The 12,641-nt window shown below is 37.5% G+C and overlaps 1 protein-coding gene across 1 annotated transcript in view; it reads left to right on the forward strand.

Moving 5' to 3' along the window:
* Window positions 1–12,641, forward strand: part of LOC115435750 (dolichyl-diphosphooligosaccharide--protein glycosyltransferase subunit STT3B-like) — a 165,262-nt gene that overhangs the window by 80,271 nt on the left and 72,350 nt on the right. Inside the window, exons 3-4 of the mRNA XM_030158356.1 lie at window positions 4,545–4,832; window positions 7,700–7,765. Of these exons, the coding sequence (XP_030014216.1) occupies window positions 4,545–4,832; window positions 7,700–7,765 (354 nt within the window). The remainder of the gene's footprint in view (window positions 1–4,544; window positions 4,833–7,699; window positions 7,766–12,641) is intronic.

Here is a 12,641-nt window from a genome sequence, read left to right on the forward strand (position 1 = left end):
CACTATCGAGCTTCTACTCCATAAACCGAGCTCATCATTTGTTAAAAACACAGCAGCTGAAATAAGGGGGAAAAAAAGGCAGAATTAGATTTTAAACATCTTCTCTCTGCAGCGACCTCTTCTCTGTCCAAAGGTTAAATGTAAACTTAGGTGACCTGATGGTGTTTGACGCACATCTGGAAAAGTGAAGACAAAATATTGCAGTTATAGGAGCTACCATGTTGCTTCTGTGATGAGCAGTAGAAGCAATTAACATATTACTGTTCATGCAATTATCATATTTAACCTTAAAAGAATGATATTTTGCTTTTTTAAATGGAGTTCTGCATTTTAAAACATTTCCCTGTCTTGGTGGAGGTCTGCACTGTCTGAGTGCTTTTCTAGTTAAAGGCGCTGGAGACTTTCGTGACCAGTTTTTCATCAAATCTGTCAAACCTCAGTCACAGCCTAAGTATCACGAATCTGTAAGTCTTTCTGTGGTTACTCACCTGAATCTCTTGCATTATGGTGAACAATTTCGAAGTGCCATCCACTGTAAACAAACCATGTGTTTACAAACTGACCCGGGAGGTCACTTGGGCATCTTTGGAATTTTGTTGCGACGTGCATTGTGGGAAACAGAGGTTCGCGCAGCCACCTGGCAGTGGCAGCGCAACCATATGGTATTATATGGATGAAACAAACACGCGGAAATGGCTGGAGGAATATGCATAGAAGGAAGGGAGTTCCAGCCGTTTCCGATCGTGTCTGTTCCAGCTGCCGCTGTCAGGTGGCTGCGCGAGCCTTCGCTTCCCACAATGCATGTCGCGACAAAATTCTGAAGATGCCCGAGTGACCTGCCGGCTCGTTTGTAAACACATGGACTGTTTCTGGTGGATGGCACTTCAAAATTGTTCACCGTAATGCAAGAGATTCAGGTGAGTAATAACAGAAAAACTTACAGATTCATGATACTTAGGCTGTGACTGAGGTTTTATAGATTTGATGAAAAACTGGTCACCAAAGTCTCCAGCACCTTTAGCAATGTGAAGATAATCTTTTACTAAACTGGTCAAATTCACTCTCATCTCAGTATCAGAATCCGTCATTTGGATCAGAGTTGTTCTAAATGTTTCTTGTTCTTGTGGTTGTGACAGTTTCCTGCTGTAGAACCAATATTAATGATCAATCTGGGTCCAATGGAATTCTATCTTTCAGATTTGCATCACTTTGGACTGGACCATGTTTTTCTTTCAGGTCTTGAAAGCATCTGAATTCCCATCACTTAGACTTTATAGAACTAAAACGCACATGAGATACGCCGCTAACGGCTATATGTTGACTAGTGAAAAATTCAACATCCTGATGTTCTTGAGAAATTGTGATCAGTGTATCTGATTTAGGTCCAATCAGATTTTTCTCCCTGTAGTAAAATCATTGTTGACCAGTGTTATCTATGAATGAGCATAAATTCAATCATACATAAGATAAAACAACAGATAAAGATCTGCCATTATCATTGATGAAATGACGACTAACATGCCAATATTTTGTCATAGCATGATTACATGCATCCCTACGAAGCATTTTGTATTAAAAATAAAAGGCTTTACAGGAAAACAAATAAATGAAACTGTTTTGGTTGATTACAAAATTGAACTAAAACTATAGAGAAAGTGACTAATTTGTCCATTTAGTTCATCCATAAGTGTTTAGAATTCAGAAGACTTCTATCTTCCTACATTTTAGCTGTACCAGCTTTGTGTTATTGCATTGAAAGTTGAGAGAAAGTTCCATTTAGGGTTTCGTGGAGCAGAAAAATGTCTTCACTCTTATCTAACACTCTTCTGTGTCTTGTCTTGTAGTGTTAAGTAATAAAATATGTGGAATATTCAGTATAGAATGAGTTAAACATTTACATAACTGTGACCACATTTACATTTTATTTACTGTTGTTGCTGTTATAGTTGTGCCTAAATGAGTGTTTTGTGTTAAGGATACAGAAACACACTAAGACACATTTTATAGCTGACTTTTGTGGATGGTACAATTTTATACAGTTTTTATCATGGTGCAATATTTCATTGAATTTTTATTACACAATACTTGCTGAGTTTTTTTGTATTCTACCCCTGACGAGTATTCTGTGTCACAAAAAAGGTTGAAACTGGTTAAAACTCACCTAAAACTTACAAAAATAGAATTCAGTCACATGAAATAACAATAAAAAGTTAATGGAAAGTGCATATGTTGAGTCATAGAACTATTTTTCTTATAATGTTATAACTCCTATATGTTAATAGTGGAAAACTGGTCCATAGGTGTTTAAATGTTTGTCTTTTTAGAGAGCAGAGCAGTAATGTTAACATTCAGAAAAGTACCCGACTATAATCATCAATGTCATAAATACATTTCAGGATGGAGTTGCTGAAGGCAGATTGTTTAGGAAATGCACACATTTGCTGTCACCACGACTTTATTTGTCAGGTAAATCACATCAGCTGGTTAAAAGCCCATTTTCCGTTCAGTGCCTCCACTGACAAGCAATAACCATGTACAGGAGTGTGATTTTCTTTTTTTTTTTCCGTTGAATTGCCCATTCAGACCATTAATGATGGCATTTTGCAGTCACAGCAGTGAGAAGATGCACAGAACAGCATTTTCATTTGTTCGCCGCTCTTGCTGGCTTGTCAATATTGGCTGTTATTCTGCTCCTCTCATCACGTTAAATGCATATTACATGAATGTGTGATGAAAAACTGATGTGAAAAGATGGAGCTCTCTCTTTTAATGCCTTTCCAGACTGGACTGATATAAAAAAAAAAAACAACATTAATAGAAATTAAGGTGACGCGGTGGTGCAGTGGATAACACTTGTGCCTCACAACAAGAAGGTCCTGGGTTCAATTCCAACACTAGTCAATGGGGTGGGACCTTTCTGTGTGGAGTTAGCATGTTCTCCCCGTGTCCGCGTGGGTTCTCTCCGGGTACTCCGGCTTCCTCCCACCATCCAAAGACATGCACTGATAGGTTAATGGGTTAATCCAGTGGTTTCCAGCCTTTTTTGGTTCGTGACTCCATTTTAACATCACAAATTTCTGGTGACAATTAAAACAAGAGACTTTTCTTTTGCTAAAGTTAATTTGTTTTTGATCATGTATAATTTGCTGTACTATGTTGCAAATAAATGTTAATTTTAGATGACATTTAGTCTATATCAGGGGTGTCAAACTCATTTTCTTCCGGGGGTCACATCCAGCCCAATTTAATCTGCAGTGTGCCGGAACCAGTCAAATACTAGCATGATAGCCAATAAAGAATGACAACTCCAAATTGTTTTAGTGCTAAAAATATCATTCAATTATGCCAATATTTACATTTTACAAACCATCCAAACAAAAAAGATGTGAATAACCTGAAAAAAATGAAATTTGCTAACAAATGTAAGTACAATTTTGTCAATATTACGCCTCGACTTATCATTTATACATATGCATTATAGGTCAGATCTACAAAGGCACAAAACATTTAGTAACAGGCAAAATATTGTGAAAATTGCACTTAATTTTCTTTAGACATTTCAGGTTGTTCATATTTGTTCAGGTTATTCACATTTTATTTTTAAAGGATAGCTTGTTAATGTAACTATTTTCATATTTTAATGTTTTTTTATGCACTAAATCAAAGAGAAAAAAATGGTGTTGTCATTATTTACAGGTTATTATGATATTATTTTTGAATTTGATGCCCTATCTTGCAATTTGCTTATTCATCCCGCGGGCCGGATTGGAACCTTTGGCGGGCCAGTTTTGGCCCCCGGGCCGCATGTTTGACACCTGTGGTCTGTATAATATATGTTATTATGGACAGAGGCGGTAAAACCAGGTGCAGATTACTGCACAAAGTGAGAATTTGATTTTCCTTGGTCAGGATATGTACAGTCAGTCCAGCTGTGATTTACAAGGCTGACAATTAATACTGAACAAACAAGAACTGAAACTTTGAATTATGAAAGAGCTGCAGCATCTGAAACTGACCACAATGACCATGTGACAGATAAACAGAACCACAGTGCTTCGGTTTCAGCTTCACAGTTTGTCATGTCTTTTATGGACTGATTGATTGATTGAGTGATTGCCTTTCTCAACTCACCATATTTTTTTTTATAGTAAGTTTTTATTTTTTATTGTAAATCAATCACTAGAAATTTCAGGCGACCCTATTTGAATTCCAGGCGATCCCATGTGGCATCCCAACCCCAAGGTTGAAAAGCACTGGGTTAATCGGTTAATCTAAATCGCCCATAGGTGTGAATGTGAGAGTGATTGTTTGTCTCTATACATCAGCCCTGCGATGAACTGGTGACATGTCCAGGGTGTACCCCACCTTCGCCTTTAAGTGGCTGGGATAGGCCCCAACGACCCCCGTGACCCTAGTGAGGATAAACTGGACTCAGAAAATAAATAAATGAATGAATGAATAATGGAATTTACAAAACCATTGAATTTCTGTTTCCTATCTGAGAAGACGCTAATGAATGTCCGTGTTTCGTCCGTGTCGTCCAGGTCTACCCGGGTCTCATGGTCACCGCTGGCCTCATCCACTATGTCCTCAACTTGCTGCACATCACCGTCCACATCCGGGATGTCTGCGTGTTCCTGGCGCCCGTGTTCAGCGGCCTCACCGCCATCTCCACCTTCCTGCTGACCAGGGAGCTATGGAACCAGGGGGCGGGCCTACTGGCGGCCTGCTTCATCGCCATCGTCCCCGGCTACATCTCCCGCTCCGTTGCCGGCTCTTTCGACAACGAAGGCATCGCCATCTTCGCTCTGCAGTTCACTTATTATCTCTGGGTACGCCTACTGTCTTCTCACTCTAATAGAACATTTCTCAGAGCTGCTTCAGGTTTTTTTCCCCCCACCAGCGTTAACTGTCAGCATAACAGTTGGTATTTCTGCAAGTTTACTTCAAACAACTGTCTGATCCAAGCTTGATCCCTTTTGCTGTAGCATCAAAGTTTTTAGTCACTATTTTTCTGGCGTTAAAGCCGAGAAACTTCTAAACATCATCACAATGCTCTGTGTCTTTTTCACCACTAGAACTGTTTGATTTCCCAAAAAGACTGAGATGTGGCAGAGCATTTATGGGTCTGGAACCGGGCTGACAGTCTCTTTAGCTTTGTTACATGTTATTCCGTTCTCTTACCCGCTTGAAAAAACCTCTAATGAAACAACTGCACAGTCTGTCTATGGGAGGACACTGAAGGTCAGCAGTTTAGGACACCTACTGTGTGTGCGAACCCTATGAAATGTCCTAGTTTTTTGCAGGAAATGGTCATAAAATGTCATCTGATCTGCATCTGAGTCACGCATAAAGACAAACACAGTGTTCTTAATCCAATACCAAACAAACAATCATAATATTTCATTTCTTTATTGAACAGCTTGGACTTTAGGTTTGCTAAATCCTGATTCCAATAAGCTTTTTCTGGATTCACTTGCTTTTTCTGCAGCACTGTGAGTGTTTTATACCTGTGTTCAATAAAAACAAAAAATATTATAATTGTTTTGTGGTATTAGGTTAAGTACATGGTGTTATGTGACTTAGAGGCAGATCAGATCACATTTTATGAGTAATTCATGCTGAAAACTATGAATTTTTCAAAGGTTTCCCTAAATGAAAGATACACACTTAAGGAGTTGTGATCAGTCCTTTGCTAATTGCCTTTTTCTCACCATTATAGAATACAAATATCGAATATTGCTGTCTGATGTAGCCTAAACAATCCGTCAGTCCAATCTAATACTGATTTTATCCAGATAGGTTTGTAAGGAGAGTTAGGAATGATTTGCATCAACTTTCAAAGCGAAATTTGTACCTTTTTGCTTGTTCCCTAAATGTTTCAACCTCTAGCAGTGTACACTAGTTCCATTTCACATGCACTGAACCAAAAAGTAGGGTTGCACCAACAGAACCTCTGGACATCTGCTGATATCAACGACAACATATAAGATTTTTTTTTTTTTTTACATATACAGATATGTTACATTATATTAGTGTTCATTCAAAGATAATGCAGTGAAGGGCTGAAAAACTTTCAAATATTAACTTTTTTATATTTATATGGAAGTTTTCATTGTTACCGGGATAAATAACAGGAAAAATAAAATAAAGAAACTGAAAATAACATCTGTGTCTGTATTAAAAAGTCTTTTAAAGTAAATAAACAGGTATCAAAACTGAAGCTTTTGTGAGGAAATGGAAATGAATGAAGCCTTCAAAGTTGATGCACACAATCCTGAGTAAAGTCTGAACATCTGTTGGTTACTCACAGACTCTCTGTGTGGATAACGGCAGTGTTACCGCACCATCTGAAGGATTACTCTGACCATATCATCCTGCAAAATGTGTAGTAACACAATCTGTTCGGCTCTAAGTAGTATGTTGGTATCACAATGGTGAGAAAAAGGGCACAGATCATTATAACCCTACAAAGAGTCGGCGTCGTTAGAGGAAATGAAAGACAAAACTGAAAAGTACATATTTAACACAGCAGACCATTTACTCGGCTTAAAAGCCAAAGAGACATTCGCTTGAGTTTGTGCAGATCAAAACCTGCTGCACTGACAGTAAATGTTACTGTTAAGGGTCATTAGGTGACTAGAAACATGACCTCAGATGAGTTCGGTGTCTCGGCTCTTTAAATAGCCAACCATTTGCTTAAAAGCTCATTGTAACGACTTTATGGTCTGTGAAAATGCCTCACCTCGCGTGTGACATTCATGTGAACGCTCAGTGTTCATTTATAGGGTCCTGTAGCTCAGAGCAGGAGGCCAATATGTTTGACCTATGCGTAACACATCTACTTTTACTCGGAACATTGTAAAATAATACAACAGTGATCAGCTGTGTTGTTCATATTTACCACCGACAGCCTGTTTGTGATCTACAGTCCCATTGTAGTTGTAGTATCTCCATGTGTTTCTGAAGATTTATTCCATATACTGCTCCTTTGTGGTTTGCGCATGTTGCTATATAGGCTAATGCTATTCATAGAGGACATAATCAACTGACATTTCATGTATACCACAGAGACTTAAAGAAGCAGTTCACTATCCCAATTATGAAGATCTGGCTAATTTGTGGCGTGGATATATGGGGAATAACATAACCTGGTTTAAAGTTAAAACGTATTTGTTCTCCGGGCGTTTTAAACAGATCTAGATTAATTCCCTCTCTGAATTAATCATACACGGAAACAATAAAAATAAACAATTCAGAGCGGAAACACAGCAGGACTTTAATAATAGTCGACACGGTTTGCGTTCCTCCGTCCTCTTTTTTTCTCTTCTGTTTTCCCTGATCCCTCCCCTCTGCCTCCGTCCTCTTCCATCCCATTGGCTCGTCTTTTAGCGCTCATCTATAATCATTCGGCCAACAGCGGCGTCTCCGGCCTGTGCATTCCTAAAGTCAGGGCTTGTTAGTCTTGTTAAGCCCTTGTTAGCAGCCGCCGCCGTACCACTTTGAGGAAGGTAAAGATGTGTAGGACATGCCGCTGTGCTTTGTGCAGGTCATTAAAAGAGGGAAACACGATGAATAATTCAGTCACGTCGGGTAAGCGGCAGCAGAGCGAACAGGGCCGCTAAGCTCATGAAAGCAGCTGATTTAAGCCTGACTTTATGTATGTTTGTTTTTCGTAACATTTTCCTGTGTCATCCAGGTGAAATCGGTGAAGACGGGCTCAGTCTTCTGGACCATCGGATGCTGCCTCTCTTATTTCTATATGGTGAGAACACTTGTGTCGACTGCATTCATTCCATAATGTGACCTTGTAAACATAACCCAACTCCTACAGCAAAACTAAACACAAGGGGACGGAAACAAGCAAGAACGCAATCACAAATCCACTTACAGATTCTTTACAGATGGGAATAATAATCAAAAAGTGTGCATGTTTATTATACTTGGTTGAACTCCCTGCACCCAGAAGCCATTTTTCATCAGACAAAAACAGATAATTTGAGAACCTTTTCCCACACCCACCTATCATTCAACCAGACTGTGATGAATCCATGATGAATCACTTGAACGCCTGGCGCTGTAAGCTGCGACGCCTCTTTTTTTTCTGGCAGCCGCACACCGCCTGGCAGCTACGTGACACTCGGAGACAATAGGCACAAAGCTTGAGACGAGGTGGAGATGTGTGTCTGGCTAATCGCGTGTACTGTGCGCGTCGAGAGTTTGGGGACTGGCAGCGTAATGTGAATGGCAGTCTTAATGCCGTAGCTCATAATGACTTCACAGCTCTCAGGTGGGCCGTGCAGCTTTACTCCCTCCCTCGTATCGCTGCCCACTGTCTCATTATGGCACTATGTGTGTGTGTGTGTTCGTGTCGTGAATAAGGGAAAATACAGCCCACCCATCCGTTCTCAGCCCACGGGGACCCACGGGTGTTTTACAATACTGATTATCTGCTGCAGTTCAAAGCACCGCACACATTCAGCCGGGATCAAATTCTTATCTTGATAAAAAGCTGCAAACTAAGGAACACACACCTGCACCATGTGGATCTGTGTGCAGGTATGCATGTGTTTCAGGGCTGCGACAAGTGCATCTATATTTAAAACAGTAATTTGGAATTTTTTGTTTAATTATTTAGTTTTTACCCCTTGGCCAACTTCTGACCGAAGGGGGATGATGATGATGAGTAGTAGTAGTAGTAATAGGGCTGGGCGATATAACGATATATAACACTGGGTTACAAAAAAATGTTTTTTGCAAGTTGTCGAGGTTTTTTCAACTGAATTAGGACCATTTTGCACCGCTAAATCCAAAAATGACATCTGTTTTTCTCAATCAGGTCAGGTTTTTTTTTTTTTTAAATTTGATCTTCTCACAAAATTGATTACATTTTTGTGACTTTATCAGTTGATTTATGTATAGTTCTCACCCAAAATAGGTTTTAAGAGAAAAAAAATCATTTTCACAAGCACACTTTATGAAACTTGTGACTTGATTCCTGTTCGGTACAATGGTGTATTCACCGCAGATGTAGCAGAATACGTCAGGTTTATTTTTGCAAGATCTTCTAGTCGAAGCCATTTCATTCACCTGTACTGTTAAAAAAAAACAATCATAAATTGGCAGAAGTAAAATCTTCAGAACTCGTTTATTGCAAGAAATATGAAAGAATTTTGTATCATATGATGTGAAAATGCCCATAAATGTAAGCAAAAATGTTAAAAAGCCAATATGTAGCATATTTCAGAAAGTTGACCTGATTGAGCAAAATGAATGTGAAGATTGTTTGGTGATGTTTGGTGAAGATGGTCTGTTATGTTTGTGTTCTCTTTTAAAACTTGGTAGCTTTTGCCTGCTGGTCAGACTTTTAGTTTAGTTTAGCCGTAGCATCTTATGTACAGATGCTAATATTGACCAATACAATTGTGTATGTCTAAAAGAATGATGATAAATTATTTTCAGAAAAGTCACAAATCACACAATCCAGATGAGAATAATCATATCGTGCGTGTTCCAATCCACACACAAATATCAAACGGCTTGAACACGTGTACAACCACTTTTCACATGCTCACACTTGGAATAAATATGAATTAGGGCTTAGTAATATTTTGCCTTCTGATAATCACCTAAATGCTTAAATTGCAAATATCTGGAGACTTTTCTTGCTCCATGGAAGATGCAACCTGTATTTCTAGAGATTAGGGATGTAACGATATTAAAATTTCATATCACGAATATTTTGACCAAAATTATCATGGCTATCATTATTATTGTGATATTGTTGAAATTGTGCTCAACATGTTGAAAAAGTACTTATACACACACTGAAATAATTTAACCAAGTTGTATTTTGAAAAATAAATAAATAAATACAATATAATAATAGCCACAATCTACTTTCTGGTGGCAGGAACATTAAAATATTAACATGTAAACAAATGTACATGAAAGATGTCACCTTATGGGCACTGTTTGACCATTTTCCATGTCAAGTTTGATTTGTTTGAGTTTGTTTTTCATAGATAGATAGAGAGAACCTGGAGTGCTGCTGCTTCTCCAGGAAATGAGCAGTACCATTAGTTTTCAAAGTGCGGTAATCAAACACGGTTATCACGATAATTAGAATTTAAACGGTAATACTAACCGTCAGGAATTTTACTGCGTTTTATCGTTATAGCGGTAATCGTTACATCCCTACTAGAGATATATGAACTGATTGTGTTTCTGCAGTCGTATATGACATGTAGTTTTAATAAAGAATGACAAGTTTTCAGTTGTTTTGTCTTCAGTTCATGTAGCCAGAAAACATAAATCATCCATAACACTGAAAAAAACATTCATTATGTGGCTGGATCACCCAGCTCTTGTACAAGCAGATTGTAACTTCACAGATCTGCTCATTTTAGCTTTTGAAACACCTACTTTTCCAGGCACATGTCTAAAAATATTCATGAGTCTTTTCTCTCTTGCTCTTTTTTTTTTTTTTTTTTTTTTTTTGCATTTGTTCGCAGATTATTAAATGTGTGTGCACGGATCGCCTGACAAATCTTACATTTGTGAATCAGTTCTGCACAGATTGACAAATTCTGGTGGAAAACCTGGATCTCTAGGCTCAGAGTGGGACAGAGTTTTTAACAGAACATACATGTACCAGCTGTTTTTTGGTTCCTTCGGTCCAACTCAGATTTGCTCGTTCCAGCTTCAGTTGTGTCTACAAACTATAAACAATAACCAATGAATGCAAATATGTTTTCGTGTTGGTTTCGCAGTATGAATATAATTCAGAGCTCAGTATTTCTGTTAGATAATGTTACCTGCACCTGATGTTAGTTGATGACAACAGATGTTCTTGTTGTGGTGCTCTGTCACTAGTAAACTCTAATTAACACAGGTACTGAAGTCATTTTATTAAATGTCAGTCTCCCACACTGTCTAATAAAGACTAAATCCTTATTGAGTGTCATGCTGTTTCAAGATTAGATAAGATTAGATAGACTTAATTGATCCCACCACGGAGACATTTCTCAGTCGACAGCAGCAACTTACAAAAATAAAGTGCAGGAAAGACAGAAAACAGAAAAATGTACACTTGTGAAATATAAAATATAAAGTGATAGAAGTAGTATTTACAAAACTCTTTTCCCATTTTAGAATTACACATAAGTTTGTTAAAAGTCTAATAGTTTTGCTGCAGGACTTGTAAATGTAGCATGCATTAGTGCAGGGGTTCCCAAAGTGGGGTCTGCATACTCCCAGGGGTACTTGGAAGAAGCCCAGGAGGTACTTATTTGGAAAAATACATTAAATAAGTCATGGTGTACTGAATACAAAATAATGAGAATTAATGCTGAAATATAAAACACAATAAATACATTCATATAGTACTTTTATTGTCAGTCACCTTGTTTAAGCTTTGGTAACATTTGAAGAACATTTATATTTAATATGATTCAAAATGAGTTTATTTGAGCAGCTAAGTAATTATGTTTTGTTAATGAAAAATGAAAGGTTCAGTTATTAATTAATGACCAATTTATTTATTTTTCTTATCAAGGAAAGAGGGCACTTTTCAGTTTATATTTTGCACAAAAATCTACTTTTATTTTTTATTTTTTTAAATATATATTACAGTTAACCCATAAAGACTCAAACAGCCACTGGCAACCAAAACCATCAACTGATTTAAAATGTTTAACACCTGTTGATCCACTAATCCTATCCATCTATGTAAATAATTGGTGTAAAATACAGTTATTCATCTTTTCATGGTCATCAGGTAGGACCATTTGGACTTTCAGAGGCTCCGTAGTTACCGTGGAAACACCATCATCTTCTACAACTTTGATTCATTAAGAAAAAACCAAGGAGTTTAATAAAGTGACAGTGGATGGAGACACTTGGTTTATGTTCAGTTAATGATAAATTTTACTAAAAAAGTCACTTTTTCCTCATTTTTTTCTGCTTTAATATAATAACCCTCAACTTTAATCTGAGCTTTAATGAACATCTAGATGATTTGTAAATTAAATATAGGAAATTATCTTATTTTCGCTGAAAAAATGCCAAATAAAGAAGTTAATATTACAATAAATGGTGATAAATCACTTAAGAAATGTTCAATATGGAGAAAAATGTATTTGGGAACTGACACAAAAGTAGCACTGGGTCTTTATGGGTTAAATATATGTTGTTTGTTTACAGTGTTTTGAAACTATAAACAGACACCTTTGACACAGGAACAAATTTTGTCCTATTTTCTTCAACCAAAAATGCAGAAGTAAGAGTTGGGGGTACTTGGCTAAAAAAGTATATTTCAGCAGGTACTCCACTGTAAAAAGTTAGAGAACTATTGCTTTAGTGAATCTGTGTTGGGCTGAATCCCAGGAGGTGGTGTCTTAACTCTGAATGGAACCTGATCTATGCAAACACACATTTACTAATCTGTAAATACTGCAAAAAAAACCCCAAAAAACATTACAAATATTTGTACACATGTTCAAATTGCTGTGTATTTGTGCAACAGCCTAAATTATGCAAAAAAACAAAAAACAAAAAACATGACACATTTTGTACACTTAATGGTGTAAAAATGCGTTTGTGATCAACAGGAGACTCATTTATCTCCATTAACGCTCCTG

Source organism: Sphaeramia orbicularis, chromosome 16, assembly GCF_902148855.1.
Source record: "Sphaeramia orbicularis chromosome 16, fSphaOr1.1, whole genome shotgun sequence".
Classification (NCBI taxonomy): Eukaryota; Metazoa; Chordata; class Actinopteri; order Kurtiformes; family Apogonidae; genus Sphaeramia; species Sphaeramia orbicularis.